Here is a 16,358-nt window from a genome sequence, read left to right on the forward strand (position 1 = left end):
AAGTCTTTAATGTCTTATTTGGATATATTTATTGAGGTCGGTGTACCTGAGAGTCGATATTACTGGCTGTAAAACGAGGCAGTAAAATCTACTTCTTGCGTCTATGAAACGAAATGATCAACTTCTCACATATTTGTTTCCTACTCTACTGGCACTTCCCCACGTTATTTCACCGCTTGCCAAAGAACATTACGGTAGCTTTTATTACCCTCGACGTTGCTACACTACACTTCCACATTTTCTGCAAGTTTTGTTGAAAACAAAAAAAAAAAAAAACAAGTACAAAAATAAAATCAAAGTAAACTTGTTGAGCGGTTATCGCTGATACCGACTACCCGAATTCCCGAACAAGAGTGACTTGGCACCAAGGGGGAGAAGGGGAGAGGGCGTTGCGTAATCGTGGACTTCCGGTGCAAGCGTGCTCGAGATTTTGCGGTGAATCTGGGGCGCGAGTTCAAGACGAGAATTAAAATTCCCTTGAGAAGAGTGAAAGAGTGACAGAGAGAGAGAGAGAGAGAGAGAGAGAGAGAGAGAGAGAGAGAGAGAGAAGAGAAAGGAAGCAGAGGTGTTAAAAAAAAGTTCCGGTTTCCCCTGCGCGAGTCGCTTACCCGAAGCTTCCGGTTGACTCCCGCACTATTACAATTATCATACACAAACGCGGATCTCGTGATACGATTCATTCTTTTCGTGTGTAGTAAGAACGCTCGAATGGCTGGCGTACAGCTATTACACGGTAGTAGGTGGGCGACGTGTATAATAAGTTCGACGCACTCGTGCCGGGGATAAAGAAGAGAGACAAAAAAGACAAAAAAAAAAAAAAAATGGGAGAGAGAGAAAAAAGGCGCAAGCATCAGCGGAAAAAAATCTCAGATCCGGAATATGTACAGTGCGTTGACAATGGCCACGGAAGGAGACACACCTGGACGACTTCGAAACGCGCGAGGGGGCGGCAGCTCGAACGGCGGAAAGTGTTGTCCGAGAGTATCGAGACGGGGAATCGGTCGCTTCCAGCCTTCGACAAAACTTTTACAACCCTAAGAGAACGAGTGGCCCCGAGTAGTGGTCAGTGGACCTCGTCTCCTGGGAGGACCGCGATTGTTCCGCAGTAGAGTTCCGTGTATAACCATACTCGAATTATAATGTCTTTACCATCGTTGATTATATCCGGTGTTGGGTGTCATCGGTAGGAATTATCTTCACCCGATTCCATTCCGGCTTGATGAATGATTTTTCGTCAATTAGAGGGGATTACAGACAACGATTATCGCATGTAAGTCTAATTTGAGTAATTATCAGCTGCCTTGATTAATAACGATGAAAGTAACGAGTCGAGGAACATTTTCTCTGTATTCGACTTACCATTTCGTAGAACACTCGGAACGACACCAAGTTAACTCGACCGCACAGCAACTTGAGGCTAATTTTTACTTCTCGTCAACTCCTTCCAGTCAGATCTGAAACGAAATTATAAACTTGTTGAGTATGAAACGATTTTAACCAGTCGATTGACGGTCGTCGCTGTCGTAACATCAGCGTACGATACATGATTGCACGAGTATAATTGTATCAATTTTTGTCCCGAAGTATCATTTTCGAGAAACTTAATCACCGAGACCATAACGCGTATGCCTACCGAGAATTCGATTCAATAATGGATTGTAAACACGAGGAGGTTACCACCAAGCTGGTGGAGGAGTCGATACTTGGTTGGGTTTTCGAGTGTGACTCCCCGATTCGTTTGGAATGAAAAAAGGAAGGAAGAAGAAGTGAAAAAAAAAAAAAAAAAAAGTCGAGGTGTATACACGCGACATCAATTTTCTATAATACTGCGTCGCTCGTTATTGACATTAACGTCAGTGTATTTGTTACACCCGGCGAGGTTCCTAATTTTCTTTTAATCGCAGTAACTTTGTAATTTAAATTTACAGAAAGGTATTCCAAGGTCGTTAGTGCCTACCTACAACGACGGCATCAATCCATCCATCTATCAATCCATTCGAGACACCTTAAATCGAGAATCCCGAGTATCCGGGTGGACGGACGGATACAAGCCGTGGCTTTTTGGGGGTAGCTCGGGGGTGACGGAGAGGCGAGAAGGCGTCACTTAAAACGCCCGAAAGGATATTTAAGGGCGGTACGTGAGAGGGGATCGGGGGTGGTTAGTCACAGAGACAGATGCCATTTGTCTTCGCGCGGCACTTTGCCTGTCACAGTACAAACATGTTATTACCAACGATCAGCATCGGCGAACCAACTCGCCTTGGATTTACGGACAATGATCGCCCCCGCGGCGATGCCCCGATATATCCGCTTAATCGGGGCCGAATCGACCGGCTCCTAAGATTACCCGGAAGTGGTGATTACGGAACAACGCCGAGGGACGCCGGGCGCGAACTTAGCCCGAGAAAACCGCATTCGGGGTGACGACGAGGTTGCGACACCCAGTAGAGGCCGCCGATGCTCGACGCCCAGGCCACGGGCTCGGAACGCGTATCCGGGGGTCGGGTTAGTTCTCAGGGCTATCATCACGCTGCGGCCGGAAGGTTCACTTAGGCACGTCTTGAGTTACTCGTCGTCCCTCTCGGCCCCCCGGCCCGCCTCTCGTTCCAAGGTTGCGCCGATGCCGGGCGACACCGCCGGAACACTTGTTGAGGCCTCGCGAGTCCCGCGGGTTGTTTCCACCCGATCTCCGGATCATTGCGACGAATGTACGCGACGCGCCCGATCCGAACGTCGTCGTCGGCCCAGGATGCGATCGGACCCTCTCGGTACTTCGGTCCCGATTCCGATCCTGCGCCTCCCATCCGCCTCGACGAGTATTTGCATCGCGCAAACACTAGACACCGGCCTCCCCGACTGACGTTGATTGAAGGAATGAGGGAAACCGTCGACCCGACTCTAGTGATCCAGCCCCCCGATTACACTTATCCCAGTAACGGAACAGTTTTTACTGCTTCTCTTTCGTTTTTACCCTGCGCCGCGGTGAAGATTCGATTGGCACACTTTCACAGTTCCGCGAAAATTTCTGTGAAGGTCGACGCGGTCGTCGGAACAAAGTTGCGACTGTCGAGTGTCCCAGGAATTTGTAATTAACCCTTTCGGACACAGAAGCCGCTATAGTAGGACTTTTGATTTTTTCTTTTTTTTTTTTTTTATACTCCATGTATATATCTGGGTTTTCTTGCATTATCGGATAAAAACGTAGTTGAACTTTGGAAGGATCAGAATTTTTTGCGAATCTATGACTGTTTGATATTGTTATAAATAAACACATGCGGGAAAAAAAGAACGTATTTTCGTGAACGTAATTCGTTAGCTGAGAAATGTTGCAAAATAAATAGGAGACGTATAATTGCACTTTCGTGGAAAAAAAACAAAACCGAATTGCATGACTAAAAGGGTTAATCTCGAAGCGTATACGCATCACGGTCCAGCTGATGATGGCTTATTTTTCGACGTAAAGATACCTTGGAGAGGTCATTTCCGGAGAGAATACTTAATTGTTATCTTCTCACGGAGTGTAATGTGTAACAGTGGCTTTTCTCGAATAATAATTATATCCACACGAGAATGATCGTGGTTCTTGATTACTAATTTTGCGCATCGGGCGAGCCGCGAGTACAGAGGCTGGTTTCATTTCCGGAAGCGTTGCTTAAGCAAGTCAATTCGGTTAACCAGCTCAATTCGCGTGAAAAAAGGAGGACGGTAAAAAAAAAAAGCACGAGAAACGAGATCAGCATCAGAGTTGACAAAACAAACTTGACGCGTTTATACACATAATAGTATATGTATATAGTGATAATTTGCATGAGAAGCATCATCTCGGTTTATATATAGTAGGTACGTATACCACGCCGAGAGCGGTTTTCGGTGACGCGGAATCGCCGCGTTTGCGTTTAATCCACGTCAATGCGGAGTGAAACGTTTGTTCCCAAGTGTCGCCGGGCGCGGTTAATCCAATTGAGTCAATTCGGGTTAACTTAAAGTCGTCTAAACAGCTTGTTTAGGGCGCGCTAACACACACACACACACACACACACACAGTCACAAACACATTTAGGCAAGCTATTACCGCCCCAACAGCGCGATATTCCGAGTACGTCGAAGCCACAATCATCCGATCATAGCATCGTAATGGTACCAGAGGAGCATTTCACCTGCGCTTGACTCCAGCAGGCTGGTTTTGCGAGAATGGCTCCCCCATCTCGCGGCATTAAAATCCAATCTTCCAATTTCTCGACTCTGTCACCGTCGTCGTCGTCGTCGTCGTTGTCGATTGCTTTTAATAGCTTCGACCTTTCGACCTCTGGGACATAGAATCCTGTACCGAAAATCGTCGTCGTCGTCGTCGGAAGAGGAGGAGAAGGAATTGGTAAGAGAGAAGAGAACGCTCTTCGGCGAACGATCGTCGTCTCTGTCTACGTTCGTTTTAGCGTTAGGTATATATAGGCGCGCATGTGCGTCGCCAGATCAGACGGGTCGTCATCGGAAGTCACCTTCCTCATTATCATACCACCGGCCACTCACTCACTCACTCACTCTCCGGCACAGCCTTCATCCTGTGTCCTAGTCACTTGCGCGAGGCGATTGCCGGGTGCCCAATCCAAGGCGTTCGCGGCCGGCATCAGAGCCACGGCGACCCGGCTCTCCTGTCCCGTAGCTGAGCGCCCCTGGGATAGGGGACAAGACGCAAGTCCATTACGGTCAATCACTGCCTGATTGGCTTCAATGATCGGACGACCACTGGACCTCCTGCTGCACGTACCCACATCTGCCGCCCGGCGTAGCCGCACATCAGGAAGCGGCAGTGCCCGAAGCTCGATGAAAACGTCTTCTGGAAGTCGCGACGTCGCCCGCAATAAGCCGCATAGACGTGCAGTCAGGGTGAACCTTGGCAATTGAACGCAATTAGAGGACGCGATTTCTCCACTACCATCGTCCAGGTCTCGGGGATGTAATAATCTGACTAGGATTTCGCTCTGGCTCGCGGCCACGATACCCAACCAAGGATAATATCCCGTCTCGTAATCCAACGGCGTAACACCGATGATGCCAATATGCTGCCGGTATGCCCGACGCCCAACCGCCTGCCAAGGAGGAAACGCCTGATGCCAAGGGGGGCGAAACGCCGCGACGATTCCTCCTCGTGGTGCTCGGATAGGTAACCGCCTTTGGGCTTTAAGACGTTGGGCCCGTCAACCGTCCCCCTTCCTTTCAAGACGCGCTGCCGTTTAAATTCAATGGGTTCGACCTTAAGAAGCCATCGGCGTCCGTTACGCCTCGCTCACATCGTCAAGGCAGCTGGCACGCGCTCCTCAAGAAAACCGGCCGTTCGCTTCTTCGGCTACCGGGTCGACTGTTGAGGATCTTAAAGCCGAGGGGCCGAGCTCTACCTGGCCCTTTAAGCCCCTCAGTTACCCGGCCGAGGAACCACCTGAACAAGACGACTCGAGGGGCCCCCTCGCGACTCGCAGCCAAGGGTGTCGAACGCTGAGGATCCTTGGGCTCAAAATTTCCATCAAAAGAGCGTTGAAATCCTCGGCACCGATCTCTCTCTCTGTCTTTCTCTCTCCGATGTTTTGACAGTGCGGATGAAACGCGATCAAAGAGGAGTTCACGTCGCTTCGTTTCATCTCGAACTCGCAGGGCAACTTTGAACCGATCATTTTCTCACCCTACGCCTTTGAGGGCAAGGACCGTTGAACTAACCGAGTTTCTTAGCAGTGGCTCTAGCGAGAAATAGAAAGAGATGAAATTAGTCTCCGATGATTTTTTTTTTTTTTTTGCACCCTTCGAACGGCGTCAGGTCGTCGGTATTATACAGACGTCTTTTCCCACAGACCGAGAAGTCATGAGAATAAATTTTCCAGAAATGTATTTACAGACACAATCGGCAAAGGAAGCCCCGATCAACTCGAACGAAAACTTAGACTTCAGTAGTCCTAGATTTAGTTTTTAGTTTCAAGTTTATTACTGCATAAGCTGTATTACTTGTAGAAAATTGCATCATTTTTGTTTTGGTCTCTCGTATTGTTTTCCAACGTTGTAACGTAACACCTAACTCTAGTGATTCTGCAATTATCTGCATTCCGCATAAACGTTGAAATCACACCTTGGAAATTCGAATTATAAAACATCGTTGAACAGCTCGTAAATAACCCATATTATCCATACAACGAGCCGAGCCTACGCGTGGGTGTGAGCTGGGCGACTAGACGCATTTGGCACAGTGCCAATGAATTAAAATGATTTGAATGCGGCACATAATAATAAAACAGAGTAGTTGATAGAGCGGGATTCCCCGGTCGGTCGGTCGGCAGCTCGGTCAGTACATTAACGCGATTAACCGCCAATTAATAACGCATCAATTGACACCGGTCAACTTGTTGCATATCGGGGTTGTGCGTCGGTAGTAATGCGTGTGTCTGCATCTGTGGTGCTATAGGTACTGCGGTTGCATTTCAGAGTGTGGTAGTTTCATCGGTACCTCTACCTACCCACCTACCTGTCCTCGACGCACCGCGTCCTAACCAACATCCACTGTGCGTAATTGTTGCCGCGCGGCTAACAATCAGCTGTTGATCGTTGAGGGTGGAGGGTGGAGGGTAGCAGGAACGGCGATTCCACGTGATCGTGGAGGACATGGACTGATGCCCCCGCGCCGGTTCCCATACCTGCACCCCCTGCGAACGACGCATCGACCACATGACACCTACGGGGGGTACAAGCGGATAAAATGCCGATGGAACGCCATGTGGGGTGCGTCGGCAGCAGGCGGGGGTCGACATGTGCGCTTGCACCGCGTACACGACGGGCTCGTAATTGCTCCGTGGCGTCCATCTCGGCGTTACCTGCATGAACGGCAACCCTCCCCCCATGGTCATAACCGATCGCGTGAGTTCCAAGTTCCGGTATCAGCCGTGCCTGCGACCGGGGCTGGAATTCGTGCGATCTTCACATAACCTTTACGCCGGGTGAGGTTTTTTCACGCGTACCTACACTGACGATCGTTCTGACGTTGGAGGCTCGTGTAACGTCGACCCAATTACCTAATTAGAAACGACGTTAACCAGAAAACCAGCCGGTCCCTCCAACTCTCCCAGCAATTAATTCCAAGATACTCGCTCGTAAGATGTAAACGCTGCAAAGCGAACTCGACATCCACGTTTGCAGCTCTAAGCGCGCAATTCGTTTTAATGAACTCTGCTTCGGGGATCCGGATGATCCTGATCATCGTTACAGTCTCTGAACTCGAGACGAGGAAAGAGCTGGACTGTTCAACTTATCTGGTTGGTAACTTCGACGGACCCATGACGCATAGGCCGCTCCCTGTAATGATGCGGATTTCCTCCTCTGGTGAAAACCGAGCGGGTTATCTGTACGGTATTATTCATCTGACTGGCCGACTCAAAGTAGCAGCTCAGGCATAACCAGAAGACAATAAATAAATGCGGCATCGTTTCTGTTCGGGACTCTATTTTTTCTTCTTTTTTTAAAACTTTTTTGTCGTTTCTCTCCGGCTCGTTCTGCACGATGCAGAACAACAACAGAACCGCGCATACATACGGATAATGACGAGAACACCTAGTTTTCTCTGTACCTTCCTCTCTGCTCGTCCGTCCGTGGCGTCGCGTCGACTCGCGTCGCGTCGTTCGTAGGTGGCAACGAAGTCTGCAGATATCAGACTCTACCGGAGGCAGAACTGCGGGTGGCTGGAGTCCGAATCGGCCGCGGTAATTACCCACCTTCACATTTACTTCCGACTGCGTCGCTGTAACGCAGGCTAGAGAGGGAAGGAGGAATAGGTTCGGTTCCCGAGGCCGCTTCCGGTGTCACCCTGCACACCTTTTGTCTCGAGCATGGGAGCGCTCGGGACCCCCTCGAAGCCGAACCCCACCCACGTCCACGGCCAAGTGAACCGGCCAACCTTATCTGGCAACGAAATTTTTCCCTCGAGCCATATGCCGCCTTTCGTCATCGAGGTGGACACATGCTCTGTATCGCGATAACGTCACCTGCTGGCCCAGTGGCATCGACGCTCTTCGGCACAGTACCGAGGAGTAATCGATTGTATCGGTGTGAAACGATGCGCCGTTTGGTGTCTCGTGGTCTCTATCTGATCTCGTCAAGAATACACCGGCTGCCTGATCTTCCCGACTGTATCGAAGGTTTCTGGTCCGCGCGGTGGTTGTTTCGTAGCGTTGGTCTCCTCGCAAAAAGGACTGGCAGGTGGTGGAGCTCAGCTGTGCACCTTGGAAAGAAGCTTCGATCCGAGGCGGGAAAGTCTGCCGGAGTGAGTCTTTGAATGGGCGGTTGCCGCGATACGATAAAACCGCAAGAGTTGGTCGGTTAGTTAGTTAGTTAGTTGGCTTGTGCGGTGAGAACGATGGGTATCTAATCGCGGTGGCAAGTTGCCATGGTTGGTGCGAATATGTGCGTCGCGGGAATTGAAAGTAGCCTCAAGTATGTGAGCTGCAGACTTCGATGGATATAATGCGCGTGATCGGGTCGCGCGTTAAAGAGGAGATACAGAGAGAGAGAGAGAGAGAGAGAGGGGGGGGGGGGAGGGGGAGGAGGAAGGAGAGGGGAGGAGATAAGCCATGCAGTGAGGTTGTACCGTTGTAAACAGAAAAATTAAAGAACGTACGGGGAGTAGAGTAGATAGGAAAAAAAGAAGAAAAGAGGAATCCGCGCGATATTAAAGCCGCAGCTTTTACCCGCTGCGTACTCTGCGATTTGCGTGAATCATTGATGTTGCACTGGCAGTGTTACTGAGTGTTCAGGTGCAGATGCCAACCCTTGAGGTTTGACCGCGAGACCCCCCGCAAAGTCTGAGCTGCTCGAGGACGACCGCACACGAGACTATCAATTATTTTTTTCTTTCGCAAACTATCGATCCTACTTGTACGATTCTGTAACGTCTGGGTGCATGGCAGTCGAGTTGACTGCAATAGAAACTTGTCTGGATAAACTTCGAACAAAGATCGCTGCGGGCGGAGCAAATTTCTTACGGTCTTGACGCATGTGTAAAGACGGTGGATATCTACTGCATGATGTAGGGACTTTTGTATTTGCATTATCGGTACTATTCGATCTCGATTAATGAAAGGTGAATTATTTTCTGCCTGTTTCAGACGGATCTGGATAAGCCAAATAGAGAAAAAAACGGGAGTAGATTTAGGGATAAGCGAAAGGGTGAGCTGCGGGGCGAACTAGCCCTCTGGCGTGCTCCGCAAGGATGCAGCTCTCAGGCGGGAGCAGGAGAAGCCGAAAGATAAGAGCGACACCTCCCGCCCGGTTCACGACGTCGTCAACGAGAAAAACAGCGATCATCCCGATCGGGTCGAATCATCAAGAGTCGACAACATTAACGATACGACAAAAAGTTTCAAAACACCACCAGCTGCAAGCGTCGACCCCCCGCCGCAAGGAAAAGTGGGGAAAGAAATAGGGGGACGACGCAGGGAGCCGGGTACCCAGGGGTCGACGTCGCGAGCAGGTGCGAGGAAGAGACGAGGAACAGGCCTCGATTCGGCGGCAGCGGCAGCAGCAGCAGCAGCAGGAGGAGAGAGGAGGCGGAGAAGGGAAGCGAAGTCGTCGTCAGAGGAGGGGGGTGGAGAAAAAGGCGGCGGCGTCGGCGGCGGCGGCGGCGGCGGCGTGAAGCAGGGGGAAGGAGAAGGAGAAGAAGGAGAAGGCGGCGACGGCGACGTCGTCGTTGGGGCTGCGTAGGGGAAGGCGGGAAGGAAGGCGAAGGGTCGGCAGGGGGGTGGGGTGGGGGGCTGAAAGGGAAGAAGGAGAAGGAGACGGCGGGGCGAAAGCAGGCTACGCGAGGAGGGCTCGGTGGGGCTTATCGAGTGCGACGGGGTGGGGGGGTGAAGAAGCCCTGGCGGGGAGGGGAAGCGGAGGCCTTCGGGCGGCCGACCAACCAGACGGCCGATGATGTCATCGGAGGAGGAGACTGACTGTTTCGCCCTCTACGGAGCAACGACGGAGAGCAAGCAACAGCAGCAGCTTCTGAAGAAGCATAAGCGCACCAGACAGCGCGTGGACGCCGGCGAGCCGCGCAACAGCTACTCGAGCATACCGAACTTCAGTTCGCGTCCGTCCTTCCTCAACGGCGGTCTGTACAGCGCGATATTCAGCGGTGGGTCACCGCAGCAGCAGATACCCGGTGGAGCCCAGGGTGTCGGCGGAGGTGGAGGCGGAGGTGGAGGCGGAGGCGGAGGCGGTGGAGGACACCTGACGACGGGGCCGGCGAGCCAGCATTCCGGCCACGCGGCCTTCGGTTTTTTCGGTGCGTCGGGCTTTGGCCCCGCCAAAATGCTCAACGAAATACTCGGCCGGCAAGTCAAGCAGGCAAGCGACGCCGGCGGATCGCCACCGGAGGGCAGCCACGTGATGACCGGTGCCGGCATGGACTCGGCCTCGAGCTTGCAGCCGGGTGCCGTTAACTGCGATGACCCAGCCACAGCCGCCGAGCTCACGCAGCACATGCTCCGCGACATACTGCAGGGGCGGAAACTCGCCGCGTTATCGGTCCCCGAACAGCCGACCAACAACAACTCGATACACAGCAACAACAACAACAATAACAACAATAACACGACGACGGAGCTTCTAAAGTCCCAGCAACACCAGCAACAAAACTCCCAGCAGCAGCAACAACAACAACAGCAGCAGCAGCAAACCAACGGTAGTGACGTCAGTGCGCGTGGCATTAGTGGTGGCGCGGTGCAAAGTGGTGGGGAGGACAGTGCTGACGGCAACAACATGTTGAGCTCGTCTCACGCCGTCGAGCGGGACGTCGTGATGCCCGGTGACGCGGAGGACAGTGCCGAGGATGCGGCGTCCGCTGCTAGGGCGATGGAAGAGGCTTTCGCGGAGGCGGGAATGGAGCCGGGTGCGAATTTAGACGGCAGTGATTGCGAGCAAAGTTTACCGCCTAGTCCGTCAGTGCCGCGTTCGGTATCGGTGACGGTGAAAGAGGAGCTGCAGGAATCGGCAGCGGCCACAGCGGCGGCAGCGGCGGCGTCAGCGGCGAGCGTGAAGCGGAGTCCGAGTCACTCGCCGTGTCCGGTCATCCCCAAGACGGAGGCGAGCTCGCCGTCGACGGAGATAAAACGCGCGCGAGTCGAGAATATCGTAAGTACGATGCGATGCAGTCCGGCGCTGCAACCGCCCCCGGTTAACGGGTGCAAGAAACGGAAGCTCTACCACCCCCAGCAGCAGCAGGTGCACCACGTGCTCCATCAGGGGGTGGCCGACGTGATGCTGGACGACGATGACGACACCGACGAGGACGAGGACCCGGCCACCATACGGCAGAAGCGCGTCGAGAAGGACGCGCTCAAGTCTCAGCTGAGAACGATGCAGGAACAGCTTGCCGAGATGCAACAGAAGTACGTTCAGCTCTGCAGTCGCATGGAGGCCGAGGCTGGTGAGAGCGGCGAAGCGCCAGCCAGCCCCCAGCAGCAACCGCAACCACCCCCGCGGCCCCCGCGCCCGCATCCGCCACCCTACAACGGGCTGCCCACGCTGCCTCCCGATCATCCGCACGCGGCAGCCGCGGCGATGTACCACATGGGCCACAAGCTGTACCTCGAACAGCAGCACGCGGCGCTGGAACGGATGAAGCAGCACCAAGAGGCGGCGGTGAGACAGCAGCAGCAGCAGCAACAGCAGCAGCAACAGCAACAACAGCAGCAACAACAACACCACCAGCACCATCAGCAACAGCAACAGAACTCGCCACAGCCACCGAGCCAGCGAGAGCGGGAGCAACAGCAACAGAACCAAAGCGTCGGCGCGACCCCCGCGACACCTCAACCCCCTATTCAGACCTCGACGCCGCTCCAACACCACAAGGAATTCCAGGAGAGGCTATCGGTGTTTAGAGGCGCCGCGGGGGGCTCGGGGAGCCAGATAACCGGGGCCGATCTCGAGGGTCTCGCGGACATACTGAAGACCGAGATAACCTCGTCGCTGACGAACCTGATAGACAGTATCGTAACAAGGTTCGTTCAGCAGCGGAGATTCGTCGGGAAACAGAGCGAGGCTGCTCAGGCAGCCGCGGAGCAGCTGAACAAGGACCTGCTCCTGGCCAGTCAGCTACTCGAACGGAAATCGCCAAGGACCAAGGTCGTCGACCGGGGTGCCGCGCCGCAGCCACCCACCGGACCCAACGGGCCCCGTGGGGCACACAATGGCGGACCCCCGCCCTCGCAGCAACCCGGATTTCCTCAGCTCGGATCGATGGGACCACACGGGCCCCACTCCGGACCCACGGAAAACAATATAAACCAGATAAATCAGCTACCGCCGCACGTTAGGGCCGGTAGCGCTATGTTTCAAACCCCGAAACCACCGACGATATACGCTATGGCCTCGATGCAGGCCCAGCAACAGCAGCAGAGGGAACAGCAGCAGCGCGAAGCTGCCCAGAGAGAACAGTATTGCAACATGAGGGCGGCCGCCGATGAACGGGACAGCAGGGATGCCGAACAGAATGAGGCCCTTTCGCTCGTCATAACACCGAAAAAGAAACGGCATAAGGTGAGAAGATATAGCTTTGACTCTGCCTTCCGATAATTTACATTTCAAAAGGTCGATTGGACGTGTAGAACTGATTTAATTCAAGTATCGCGTGGAGTGTCACACGGAGATGAAGAAAAAATGCTCGCTACTTTTTTTCGACGCGTACTATAACTTGAACATAACGTAGAGACTCTTTATCTAGACGGATGTATGAAATATCTGGTTTTACTTCTGATTGATTTGTCGGAGGGGGGTTTTTTGAAAAAAAAAAAAAAAGAAAAGAAAAGAAATTTGAGAAGGCGTTCGAATGGACTCTGGCAGTCTCCGAACGTCTTGATTTGACCGTAACCGTAAGAACGTGTGCTATAACTGGAGAAAAAATTACTGGAAAAGTTTTACTAATACGCTTCAAGTTAGAAAAAAAAATAAATAAATAAGAATCGCATTATCTTTATGATTCAGAAGTCAATTCATCAAAGATCGAAAAAAGTTTGTATCTAAAAACGAATAGGTAGCATCTAGTTAGAAGAGAAAAAAAATGTTGCAACAAAAAGAGAAAATAATGTTAAGAGGGTTAGGAAAAACCTTGTTGATGTCTCTAATATCATAGTTCGTCTTCTTTATCATATATTCGACGATCCTGGGACTTGAACGAAAATGAAAAAACGACCGATAAAACAGTCTAAATTCCAGGTGACGGACACGAGGATCACACCGAGAACGGTATCCCGGATCTTGGCGCAGGATGGCAACGGTCCCCAGGGAGGCAGCGAGAGTCCTCCACCTCCGCCACCCCCAAGACCGTACCACGCGCCACCCCCGATGCTGCCGGTCTCGCTACCGACCAGCGTCGCAATACCGAACCCAAGCCTCCACGAGAGCCAAGTGTTCTCGCCCTACTCGCCGTTCTTCAACCCTCACGGCGGACACCCGGGTCAGGTTCCGCCGCCTGGGCCTCATCACCTGCCGGCCAGTCCTCCCGGGGGTGGCGTCGAACTGAGGGACTCACCACCCCTTCCTCACCCCCCGGCGATGCTTCATCCGGCCCTCCTCGCCGCCGCGCAACACGGCAGTCCGGACTACGGTCACCTCAGGATGGACAGTAACGATCGGGGGAGCGATTGCAACTCCGGGGACATCAGCTACGATGGGATTCAGCCTACAATATCCTTTGCTAGTACTTGTTCTCGCAATAATGAAAACTCTCGCTAAGCTTCAAACGTTCGGAAAGTAACAATCGTTTCGATCCTCCAGAATTAACTGCAGACGGTGAATGAACATATGTATACTCGTAGGCTCTCAAGTTTCCGTCACACAGTGATGAAGCACGGTCGATTTTTCCTGCTGTGTGAAATCATAATCGAATGACGATCCTTCAGCATTATCGTCAAGTTGTTCCAAGGATTATTACAAGCTGGTCGGAACGAGGCTGTTTGAATTGACCAAATTCATTCAATTTCAAAGGTGTTCCAATATTGCGAGTTGTGATATCTATAGAATGACAGTAATGATAAAAAGCTACACTTGGCTCGGAAACTTTGGAGAATAGAATAGTTGTAGTCTCAATGAACTGAATCGATTTTGACCGAGCGAAGATTTCTGCTCCATCGTGACAGATGATTCACCGTCAATCCAAGACTGATGACAAAATTGTCGAGTGGTTCCTTTCCGAATTTTTGAGGATCCGCGTAGACAGATATTATTACGTACATGGCGTTCCGTTCGAGCTATGTGACCACAGCGAGATGAGCGGAGAGAACTATTTACGAGTAGATACGACGAGTGGTGGAAAGTTCGTCAGGGTTGAATATCGCGGGGTTTGCTTACGGCCTTCGGGGGCTGCCTTCGAGTTTTAAAACTGAGCAAGCAGCAGCAGCAAGGCGGGTCAGATTAGTTTTCCGGGAGCCAAGTTGGACGGACAAAGTTCATATCCGTGGGCAGGGCAACGGCTCTCCGCGTGTTAGATGGGATATACCGAGAGGCTGAACTTTGGCGTAATTTTGACGGAAAAAAGTAAGCAAGAAATTATCAAAAAGAGGGGAAAACACACGGCGCAGAGACAACCCCGATTATCGCGTTCAGCTCATTCAACGACACAAGCCCGCATCCCGTAGCTCATACCACGCGGCCTCAATGTTCGATCGGCGCTTCATCGTTGACGATGACAACTTTTTTGTCACTTTTTTGTCGCAAGCCTTTGATGTAAAATCAATGCCGCTATTTTTCCGTGGGGTAGGTCGACGGTAACTCGGTAAAAATGGACGAAAAAAAAGGGCAAATACAAAAAAAAAAAAAAAAATAACGCACCGCCGCGACTGACGGATTCCCTTGTTAAATATTGGCACCGTTTTTTGATATTTTATTTTTAAAATCGGTTCGTAGGAAGAGGGCGGGGGAGTGTGGGAATCGGGCGTACGCAAGGGTGGCTTATATAGTCGTACGTAGGTCGGGAAACTCGATACGGTAGCCAGATATCATTCATTGGTAACACGGCGGGTGAAAAGACGTGAGAAATATATAGATATACGTAAAACAGAAGGAGAGAACATCGGGGATTAAGCGAATAAGAATGCGATGAAACCACATCGGGAGATCCCATTACAGTTAAGGAAAAAGTAAGGCTTCCGTTGAGACTTGCGGCCAATCGTTGGGGTCAACCTGCCTCCGATATTAGATACCTATTCCGCGACTCACCCACCTTGTACGATTTCTAATCCAATTTCAAAGTCAAGAAACTCCGTGGGTAATACGTGTGTTTCATTTTTTTTTTTTTTTCTTTTTTTTTATTTCTTTTCGTTTTATATTCCGTTGTTGTTGTCGTTTTCGTTGTTTTTTTTCCGGATGTGCCACGCACCGGATACCGCGAGTTGCGATATCGGGAACGATCACCCGAAATCCGAACGACCCTCGAACCCAAAACCCACCAGATATTCACGAGTATTTCCTTAACCACGGTGAACTCGTCGACGCTGACTCCGATGCACCTGCGCAAGGCGAAGCTGATGTTCTTCTGGGTCCGTTACCCGTCATCGGCAGTTCTGAAGATGTACTTCCCTGACATAAAGTTCAACAAGAACAACACGGCGCAGCTGGTCAAGTGGTTCTCCAACTTCAGGTAGGTGGATTCACTAACGATAAGTCTTGATACGTTCCCGTTCGGAGCCGGCAGGGTCTTGTCGACTGTCTCCCGATCACCTCCGCATATCCGACATGCCGCGATCCTCGGCTTCGTGTCGCCTCAACGGCACGACATTTTAATGCAAAGTGACTACGGTCAGAGGCGAGCTGACCACTCCCTCACCCTGGAGACGAGAGGTACTGTCACGAGGCGGTGGGTGTGTCCGAATCTTAATTACCCCCCAGGAGCGGTGGATAAGTGACCTCGCGATCCCAGGACGCCACCAAAGCTTCACCTTGGCCAGGTCGAGAGAGAACAGGCTGGCACTGGCCATCGGGCATTAGCCTGATTATAATTAGGTTGAGTAGCCACAGATCCAGAAGATACTGGCCCGACCCCGTCCCAGTCTCTTTATTTATTCATCATCGCCCCGTTAGCGCCTTTCTTATCGAGCCCAACGTTAGCCGCGAAACGCCGCCAAGTCGCGCGGGTCCTTCGAGTATTCCAACGCCGGCGAGTCTCTCCCTCTTTCTCTCTCATTCTCTCTATCTTTCTCCTCGCGAGTCGTTATTCCGCGAAAGGGTTGACTCGAGGGTTGCGGGGCAAGGTAGAAACGCCCGAGGTCGACACGACAAATGTTCAAAAATACATCCATTCAGCAGGCCATAATTAGCTTTGTAACGCAAAGAGAAGAGAAGCAGGAGTA

General features: G+C 51.8%; 2 protein-coding genes and 1 long non-coding RNA gene across 6 annotated transcripts in view; 2 read left to right on the plus strand and 1 right to left on the minus strand.

Moving 5' to 3' along the window:
- The window catches only part of LOC124223031 (uncharacterized), a 66,701-nt gene extending 56,986 nt beyond the window's left edge, over window positions 1-9,715 (plus strand). Inside the window, exon 4 of the long non-coding RNA XR_006884182.2 lies at window positions 9,135-9,715. This is a non-coding gene — a long non-coding RNA (uncharacterized lncRNA). The remainder of the gene's footprint in view (window positions 1-9,134) is intronic.
- The window catches only part of LOC124223029 (uncharacterized), a 291,603-nt gene that overhangs the window by 153,300 nt on the left and 121,945 nt on the right, over window positions 1-16,358 (minus strand). Inside the window, exon 5 of the mRNA XM_046634639.2 lies at window positions 1,360-1,454. The gene's annotated coding sequence lies outside the window, so the exon portion shown is untranslated. The remainder of the gene's footprint in view (window positions 1-1,359; window positions 1,455-16,358) is intronic.
- The window catches only part of LOC124223020 (homeobox protein prospero), a 34,725-nt gene continuing 28,260 nt past the window's right edge, over window positions 9,894-16,358 (plus strand). For 2 of the 4 annotated variants that reach the window (XM_046634609.2, XM_046634611.2), the window contains exons 1-3: window positions 10,250-12,552; window positions 13,228-13,698; window positions 15,495-15,649. In XM_046634609.2, coding sequence (XP_046490565.2) covers window positions 10,321-12,552; window positions 13,228-13,698; window positions 15,495-15,649 — 2,858 coding nt within the window. In that variant the 5' untranslated portion in view covers window positions 10,250-10,320. Of the gene's footprint in view, window positions 12,553-13,215; window positions 13,699-15,494; window positions 15,650-16,358 lie in introns of all 4 variants that reach the window. The other 2 variants (XM_046634610.2, XM_046634608.2) reach the window with 2 other exon arrangements.

This window comes from Neodiprion pinetum, chromosome 7 (genome assembly GCF_021155775.2).
Source record: "Neodiprion pinetum isolate iyNeoPine1 chromosome 7, iyNeoPine1.2, whole genome shotgun sequence".
Lineage (NCBI taxonomy): Eukaryota > Metazoa > Arthropoda > Insecta > Hymenoptera > Diprionidae > Neodiprion > Neodiprion pinetum.